Genomic DNA, 9031 nt, shown 5'->3' on the forward strand with positions numbered 1-9031 from the left:
AAAATGTGGATGCCAGAGATTGAATTACTGATCAGGTTCATATATTATAAAGGTAAAGGTTCCCCTAAGCACATATGTGCTAGTCATTCCCGACTCATATATTATACAGGATTATAAATTCATTTCCATAACGACAAAATGTTAAATCACTACTGAGAAGCGTCCAACATGCTAAACTAAAACTAAACAATTTATATATTATGGCTTAGCCTTAGCACAGGAATGGATTTAATATATCCAAGAGCCATGATTTGGGAGTGATTAGAAGCATTTTATTCTATCATTGATGAGGATGCCTTGGGAATCCTTATGACACAAACAGAAATATCTGTGAAGAGTCCGTGGGAATACTTCTATAAAATGCTTCTTTATTTAGCAAAGGCGACCATTGCTTAAATAGAAAAAAAGGCTGTTTTAAAAAAAAATGCTCTCATGAGGCTAGATATCAGTTTCTGGCTTCACTGTTGCCACGGCAACGCGTCCTAACTCCCTCCGGGAATTTCCCAGAATGCACTGAGATACATTGGGAGGGCTTAGAGCCGCCGCCGCCGCCATTTTGGTGAATGGTGCGGTTGAGATCGGAGTATTGTCTCCGCCACCATGGAGGGCGGTGAGTAGACGCGGGTCCGAAGAAATAACGGGGAAGAGGCGGGCGGGGGTGTCTTTCACTTTTTAAGAGCCCTTTAAACCAGAGGTCTCCAGCCTGGACTTTAAGACTTGTGGACTTCAACTCCCAGAGTTCCTCAGCCAGCCTCGCTGGCTGAGGAACTCTGGGAGTTGAAGTCCACAAGTCTTAAAGTTGCCCAGGTTGGAGACGCCTCCTCTAAACAAACAATTGTACCTTTTATATAATTGATGATATTAATTCAAAAGTCACTCCCGTCGTATAAGTTCATCTGTACAGATAAGTAAGAGAAACTAGCGTAGAAAGCATGGCGGCTTCCTTGCTCTTGATATGGAATAGCCTCTTGCTTGGGCGATCTTAAAGATAAATGCTGCATGTCCGAGGAGGAGGAGGAGGAATTGGTATTAAAAGACCCCCCCCCCCAGCAGTTGCAGGAGCTGGGAGAGAACTCTTGCCTTTGTGTCGTTGCTGATTACATGCAAGCAGCCATCCTCCATCAGGTGGCCACCATATCTGTTGCTTCCCATGTTGGCATGGTCGGTCGGGGTTGTGAGTTGTAGTTCCAGATTTTGAAACAGATCAAAACAGATACATACAAAGTTTGCACATCGTTTGTAAAGCAGTTTCTTGGCTATTCACAGACCTGAAAGACATGTCAAGGCTCCTAAAGCGATTGGGACTAGTTCCTCTAGAATTAACCCCACACATCTCACTTTTAGAAGTAAAAGCTAATACAATCCTTGGTTGTATAAACAGAGACATCGAATCAAAATCACATGAACCATTAAAGTACCGCTTTATAAAGCCTTAGTAAGACCATAGCTGGAATACTGCATCCAGTTTTGGTCACAACATTACAAAAAAGATGTTGAGATTTTGGAGTCAGAGAAGAGCAACAGATATGATTAAAGGCTTGAAGACTAAAAAATATGAAGAACGGTTGCAGGATTTGGGTTTGGCTAGTCTAGAGAAAAGAAGGGCTAGAGGGGACATGATAGTAGTATTTCAGTATTTGAGAGGCTGCCACAAAGAGGAGGGGGTCAATTTATTTTTGAAAGCACCAAAAGGCAGGATAAGAAACAATGGATGGAAACTAATCAAGGAAAGAAGCAACCTAGAATTGAGGAGAAACTTCCAAACAGCTAGCACAATTAAACAGCTTTGAAATGGTATAGGGCAGGTGAGGGGTCAAACTTGCAATGTCACGTCACGTGACATAGCATGACTCCTCCCCCCCTTTCACTAAACCAGGGGTGGTCGTGGCCTGTGCGTGATGCATCTTACCCGGAGGCCATGAGTTTGACACCCCTGGTATAGGATCTCCTGCTTGAGCAGGGGCTTGGACTAGAAGACCTCCAAGGTCCCTTCCAGCTCTATTCTGATTGATTGAAATATAGATTGCCATTTTTTTTCAATTTTTCTCTAAGTGATATAAAAACTACCCATCACCAGGTAGTTCATGCATCCAATATATATTGTATAATTCCACACTCCTTTATTTTTGTCCCAGATGATACTGGAAACAGACTTCGTTTCCAGCTAGAGCTGGAATTTGTGCAGTGTCTGGCAAACCCCAATTACCTCAATTGTAAGTATCTAAAATATAATATAGATCAAGATCTCTTTGTTGACTTCAACCAAACATCATGAAATCTGGACAGAAAATTACAATGCAAAATTGAAAACAGTAATGTATGTAGAAACTAACCAGAAATATATGAATGTGTATTTGTAAATAGTTGCAAATTCATAGGCAAAATATTTTAAAGCCAATGTCAAAGATGGTGGCTAGTTGAACTTTGTTTGTTTGATTTGACTAAAATCTGTACAGTAGCTTAAAAATGAAAAAAAAAATGAATAAAACCGCATCAAAGTTAATATTAGAACTGTTGAAATCAGAAAAGAAAGTTAAACATTTGGTGAGGACTAGCTGTACTGTTTTGTAATTTTATATTGTGTGCCTTCATTGAAGATTAACAATAATTTCCTTACAGGTTGTTGTGCGGTTATACAGAGAAAAACTATTTTAAGTAAATTTATGTTTATATCTCTTTTAGTTCTTGCCCAGAGAGGATACTTCAAAGACAAAGCATTTGTAAATTATTTAAAATACTTGCTCTATTGGAAGGAACCAGAGTATGCCAAATACCTAAAGTAAGAATTATAATGTTATCTCTTTGTAAATATGTCTAGAGTTCATATAACACATAGCATAAAACTGTATTTTTATGAAACACTTGCCAGTCCCCTCTTCTTTTATGTAATTGCAAAATAGTATTAACATGCATGCTTTTTTACTAAATATACTAGAAAACTGGCAATTTGCTTCAAATTAAGTGACCAGAATATTTTTCAATTCCTTCCTTCATACTTATAGAATTCTTTATTTTACTGGTGACTTAGGAAAAGCATTAAAAATATCTTATAATATATTCTTGTATTATGAAGGTATCCCCAATGCCTACATATGCTAGAACTGCTCCAATATGAACATTTCCGTAAAGAACTGGTGAATGCACAATGTGCAAAATTCATTGATGAGCAACAGATACTCCACTGGCAGCACTATTCCCGCAAGCGGATGCGCCTCCAGCAGGCCCTTGCAGAACAGCAGCAGCAGCAACAGCAGAACAGCACCTCTGTCAAGTGAGCCATTAGGCGCTACAAAAACTCCTTGCAAGGGCAGAAAGCACCTGTGGATTTAATCTGGGGCATTGCTATCGGAAATGCCTTAGCACGGTGATGGTGTTAGTAAAATGTTGTGGATGTTTAAAGCTTCAGTTTGGAATTTCAGATTTGCCGCAAATGATTTCTTCAAGATGTAAGAGATTCTTCTATCCTGAATAAAAGGTGTAGATTTGTTTCCTGATACCGTATAGCAGAAGAGTATTTTGGAACATTTACTGTGAAGTAAAAGTGGCTAAACATTTTGTTGTATCAAATTTGTGGGTGTTAGTAAATGGTGTTCTGGTTATTTCTTAATCCATAGGAATTAGTTTTGTAATCTTAAATCCTGAGCTTTGGATGTAAAGCATCAGCAATAACTGCAAAAGGTGGAAAAACTTGTTAATTATAGTTTACAGCATCGCTCTTAGCCAGGCGACTTGGGGTTTACCTTTCATGGATAGTTTAAATAGTTGTCCTACACACTTTAGAGGGTTGGATTAGATTATCCTTGTAATCCCTTCCAACTCTACAGCACCACAAAAAAAATCATTAGGAACACAAATTGAAATAGGGAAGAAAATGGTAAGTGAGTACCTGTCTACCCTAGACGAGTTCAAATCACCAGGACCGGATGGATTGCACCCCAGGGTTCTGAAGGAACTGGCAGACGAGATCTCAGAACCACTGAACTATATCTTTCAGAGATCCTGGAGCACCAGGGAACTGCCAGAGGACTGGAAAAGAGCTGATGTGGTTCCCATCTTCAAACAAGGAAAAAAAAATAGATCCAAGAAACTATAGACCTATCAGCCTGACCTCAATACCAGGGAAGATTCTGGAGAAGATAATCAAGCAACGAATAAGCAAACAGCTAGAAATAAAGAAAGTAATAGCCAAAAGCCAACATGGGTTTGTCAAAAACTGATCATGCCAGACTAATCTTATTGCATTCTTTGACAAAGTGACAAAATTAGTGGACCAGAGGAATGCTGTCGATATAGTTTACTTGGCATTTGATAAGGTAGACCATAACCTACTACTAGACAAAGTAGAAGAATGTGGGTTAGACAGCATCACCACCAGATGGATTCATAACTGGCTGACCAACCGCACTCAACGTGTAGTCCTCAATGGAACTGCATCTACATGGAGGGAAGTATGCAGTGGAGTACCCAAGGCTCTGTTTTAGGCCCAGTACTCTTCAACATCTTCAATTATTTGGATGAGGGAATAAATGGGGAACTCACCAAATTTGCAGATGACACCAAGCTGGCAGGAATAGCCAATATTCCAGAATATAGGCTTAAGATACAGAAGGATCTTCACAAACTTGAACATTGGGTGCTATCTAACAAAATGAAATTCAGTGGTGAAAAGAGTAAAGTTCTACATTTAGGCAAGAAAAACGAAATGCGCAGGTACAGTATAGGTGGTACCTTGCTCAACAGTAGCAACTGTGAGAGGGATCTTGGAGTCCTAGTGGACAACCATTTAAATATGAGCCAGCAGTGTGCAGCAGCTGCCAAAAAAGCCAATACACTTCTAGGCTACATAAACAGGGATAGAATCAAGATCACGTGAAGTGTTAAGATCACTTTATAATGCCTTGGTAAGGCCACACTTGGAATACTGCATCCAGAGTGCAGAGAAGAGCAACAAAGATTATTAGGGGAATGGAGACTAAAATATGAACAGTTGCTGGAACTGGGTATGTCTAGTCTAATGAAAAGAAGGACTAGGGGAGACATGATAGTGTTCCAATATCTCGGGTTGCCACAAAGAAGAGGGAGTCAACCTATTCTCCAAAGCACCTGAGGGTAGAACAAGAAGCAATGGATGGAAACTAATCAAGGAGAGAAGCAACTGAGGAGAAATTTCCTGGCAGTTAGAACAATTAATCAGTGGAACAGCTTGCCTCCAGAAGTTGTGAATGCCCCAACACTGGAAGTCTTTAAGATGTTGTATAGCTATTTGTCTGAAATGGTATAGTGTTTCCTGCCCAGGCAGGGCGTTGGATTAGAAGATCTCCAATGTCCCTTCCAACTCTGCTATTGTATTGTATTGTATAAAATAGGTATGCAGCATTAGCATACAGTGGAGAATTTCTTGGCTTTTAACTTAAATATATTTGATTTGTAGATTGATAGGAAAATATATTTTAGATTTTCTGAACCAGCCTCAAGGGAGACTTTGGTGTAATGTGCCGGTAACAGTTGGCAAATGTTAGAGGAACCCAGATTTCTCTAGATCCTGGGTTCCTCTAGATCTGATAGAGATAATTTAAAGATAGATATTTTACATCCAAACAGTGTTAGTATTCACCTTAGTATTTCCATTTGTTAATCTCAATGATTTTCCTTTTTCCTATTAATCATTCTAGCCCTCAGAAAAATCTTTTTCTAAGTCATTTTCTTGACCATTGTAAATGTATAGAATAACTATACTTTCTCATCCTTGTCCTTATATTCCCTAACTTTGGAAGTCCACTAAATATAAGAATAATACATAGCTTCATTACTTAGAATAGTTAATAATATATAAATTATTCTAATTAATGAAGCTATATAATTTACTCTGAAAGAAATGTAAGTCTTTATTGCAGTACAGCATATACATTCATTTAAAATGTATAAAATAGCAAATTACTGCAGAAGCCTGAATTCTTACTAAAATATATTTGCCTTAGACAGTGAAACTAAGGGAGTCTAATCTAATCTTATGAGTAGATATCCAGTCTTCAGCAAATGGGTTCATATGAACTAGCGAGTTTCAATTGATACACAGTCCAGTTTTACAGTGATTTTATTTAAATTTGTTGGCCTATAGATTACAGATGTATTCACTTGCAGTTTGACATAATGGTTTCATCTAAAAGCACTCCCTCTGCTAGTAATAGTTTCAATTACTTAGTCCTCTGTAAACAGCATTTGCACAAGGTTAGATTTAAAGCATTCTTCTTCCACGAGCTTCTCGGGCTGAAACAAAAATTAGGATAAATTATTGCTTTTCCAAATATGACAGGAGATCCAAGTTCTTTATAGAAACATTCCTTTCTAAGTAACTTAATAATCACATGGCTTATTTTTTGATACATTTTTCCCAACTGTATTCTTTCCAGTTTTTCTAGTACTCCCGCAATCCCTTTTTGGCTACTAGCTAGACTTTTAGAAGATACAAAATTATATCTGCTAAATTATGCAATTACCACAGATGATAAATAGTTTATCCATTAAGATACCAATGGCCTGACTTTGTTCACAAAATAACTCTTTGGATGCTTGTATTTATACAGGATTATACCATTTTTTTGCAAATATAATTTCTTTATAAATTTACCATTTTTAGCTGAGAGCAATAAAGCCAGGCTTAAGAATAGAGAAGAAATATATGGCAGTTCGGCTAAATTGTATGGGCTTTTGGCTACATTTGACTTTCCAAATTAATTAGAAAATGTATATACTTACAGTTCCATATTTGAGAAGTGTAGGTACACCAGTTAACTTAAGATTCTTCTTGAATTCATTATTGGGATCTTTCCAGCTATGGATAAAATAAAATAATGGTTTTATATCTTAAAATATACTTGAATATTAGAAGAAAACCATTTTTAATATTTTTGTGTAGAAAAACTCGCAAAAATGGAAGTTGCCATATTTGACAGACCATTGAGAAGGGCAAACTTTTGGTAAAAGTAAATTACTCTTGACATGATGTGATCCAGACAGAGGAGTACAATGCACTCAATCATCTTTTCAAACATTGCCGTGTTTCAGAAAAAACAATTTTGAGGTGGGGAAAAGCAAGATTTTGTAAATACACAAGACAGCTACTATGTGTGGAAATCATGAAAATAAACTGCAGTCAATTGTACATTTGCAATCTTTTAGATTCAAACAAAGCATAACAGTTGGTCTGTTGGTATGCAGAGGTATAAAAAGCTATGGGTATGTATCGGCACCATACTTCCAGATGCTGATCGTGAGCTATAAAGCTCTACATGGCCCGGCCTGGTTATTTTAGGGGTTGCCTTTCTCCAACTGTTTCTGTAAAATGCAACAGAATAGACACGCTCAGATCCCATCTTTTAAGTAGTGCTATTTTATAGGACCCAGTAGGTGTGTCTTCTTGGTTGGAGTGCCTGCTGTTTACAATGGGTTTTTAAATACTCATTCCATTTCTAATTTTTGTGTGCAAGTGAATGGAAAGATCTAGAAATGTATATAATACTTGGCAGATACAACCTATTTGTTTTACTGTAAACGACCTAGAATCAAGCAACAGTGAGATGGGCAGCTATATAATCAAATTTCAGAGTTCAAAATGGTAAAGTTCAGCTGATAAGAGATTTGGCAGAAAGCAAAGCAAGGTATAAGCAGGAAATGATTGCAGAAGATCTGATCTGAGTAGTCATTGTCTCAAAATTGCACTTAAAGTAAAGCCAGTATTTCTGCAATTTAGGAGTTCCTTTTAAAAGTGTTTTTTGCTGATTGAGGATGTTCTGCACATGGAGATTTTTAAATATCTTTACTACATTAAGACCCTCATACAAGCTGACAACAGACTAAATGTTACACTTCTATGACCATATATGCAATACCTATTCGGTTGGCAGAACCAAAGTAACTCTACCACCTTTCTCAAAATATCGTACTTACTAGTCTCTGGGCCCTACTTGGCAGTAAATGAATATAGATCCATCTGGCAGGTTTGTGAGTTCAGCTCGTACAATAGGTTCAGCTAGAATAATAATAATAAAAAGGTTTCCAATTAGACCTTACAGAAGAAACACTAGTAATAGATTTTATACTGCAACTTTCATTTCCATGCCCTCCTCTCCAACTTGTAGTACCCACTCCTAGTTTTACTAGAAACTCCACTGAACTGGAGCATCCAACACTGGAAGTTTTTAAGAAGAGATTGGACAACCATTTGTTTGGAATTGTATAGGGTTTCCTGCCTGAGCAGGGGTTTTTGACTAGAAAACTTCCAAGGTCCCTTCCAACTTTCTTAAATCCTGTTCTGTTTCCCACTCATGCTAGTTCATATGACACACAGCAATGCCTGTATATATGCATGGACTAACAGACTTTGCATTTTAAAATTCCTCAAAAGGTACGGACAACTTTTCTCAAGTAACCTTTTAAGGCAGTTCACCAACAACCATTTCACAGAAAAAATTAGAAATATTTAAACCTGAGGAAGACCTTGTTGATCAAAATCTTTTGCAGCTTACATTTACAGTATCTTTATTTTTACAGTATTTTTATTCTTATGCACACAGAGCATATGTACCAAAGACAAATTCCTTGTGTGTCCAATCACATTTGGCCAATAAAGAATTCTATTCCTATTCTACTCTATTTGAATTCAGGGAAAAGGCGGTGGAGAAAGCCATTTGTATAAATCAGGTCTTCAAACTTGGCAACCTTAAGACTTGTGGACTTCAACTCCACAATTCTGAGAGTTGAAGTCCACAAGTCTTAAAGTTGCCAAGTTTGGGAACGACTGCTAAAAATGATAGAGATGGCTTACCCTTAACACAATCTGGGCACCAACTAGTACCGCTGGCTGGATCCTTGTCACCGCTAAAATACACGAATACTTGGCCGCGCTTTTGCTGTTCGCGGGCGACCCGAACGAATTCCTCGTACCCGTGCACAGAGATTTCTTCCCAGCCCATGGTGGAATCTCGTGTCTCTGTGGAAGGGCGGAAGTGTGCGAAGACGAAAAGGGAAAAGC

General features: G+C 37.9%; 2 protein-coding genes across 2 annotated transcripts; one reads left to right on the forward strand and one right to left on the reverse strand.

The window, feature by feature from the left end:
* The first annotated feature begins 513 nt into the window (after positions 1-513).
* MED31 (mediator complex subunit 31) lies at positions 514-3552 on the forward strand. The gene is made up of 4 exons (XM_032215500.1): positions 514-610; positions 2136-2213; positions 2683-2779; positions 3074-3552. The coding sequence occupies exons 1-4, from the start codon at positions 601-603 to the stop codon at positions 3273-3275; spliced, it is 387 nt and encodes a 128-aa protein (XP_032071391.1). The 5' UTR covers positions 514-600; the 3' UTR covers positions 3276-3552.
* A 2524-nt stretch (positions 3553-6076) lies between these two features.
* Positions 6077-9023, reverse strand: TXNDC17 (thioredoxin domain containing 17). The gene is made up of 4 exons (XM_032216249.1): positions 8825-9023; positions 7948-8029; positions 6757-6832; positions 6077-6267 (listed from the first exon to the last, which is right to left on the reverse strand). Exons 1-4 carry the CDS (start codon positions 8970-8972, stop codon positions 6199-6201), a joined length of 375 nt encoding a protein of 124 aa, XP_032072140.1. The 5' UTR covers positions 8973-9023; the 3' UTR covers positions 6077-6198.
* Positions 9024-9031: the final 8 nt, after the last annotated feature.

Source organism: Thamnophis elegans, chromosome 4 (genome assembly GCF_009769535.1).
Source record: "Thamnophis elegans isolate rThaEle1 chromosome 4, rThaEle1.pri, whole genome shotgun sequence".
NCBI lineage: Eukaryota > Metazoa > Chordata > Lepidosauria > Squamata > Colubridae > Thamnophis > Thamnophis elegans.

What these genes read in the sequence shown, in the direction of transcription:
- TXNDC17 (XM_032216249.1), bottom strand. Translation starts at nt 8,972, where the DNA reads ATGGGCTGGGAAGAAATCTCTGTGCACGGGTACGAGGAATTCGTTCGG. An exon ending in GTGCCCAGATTGTGTTAAGG is followed by an intron (nt 8,030 to 8,824) that starts GTAAGCCATCTC and finishes TTATTATTCTAG; the next exon opens with CTGAACCTATTGTACGAGCT. An exon ending in CAAGTAGGGCCCAGAGACTA is followed by an intron (nt 6,833 to 7,947) that starts GTAAGTACGATA and finishes TTTTATCCATAG; the next exon opens with CTGGAAAGATCCCAATAATG.
- MED31 (XM_032215500.1), top strand. An exon ending in AAACCCCAATTACCTCAATT is followed by an intron (nt 2,214 to 2,682) that starts GTAAGTATCTAA and finishes TATCTCTTTTAG; the next exon opens with TTCTTGCCCAGAGAGGATAC. An exon ending in GAGTATGCCAAATACCTAAA is followed by an intron (nt 2,780 to 3,073) that starts GTAAGAATTATA and finishes TGTATTATGAAG; the next exon opens with GTATCCCCAATGCCTACATA.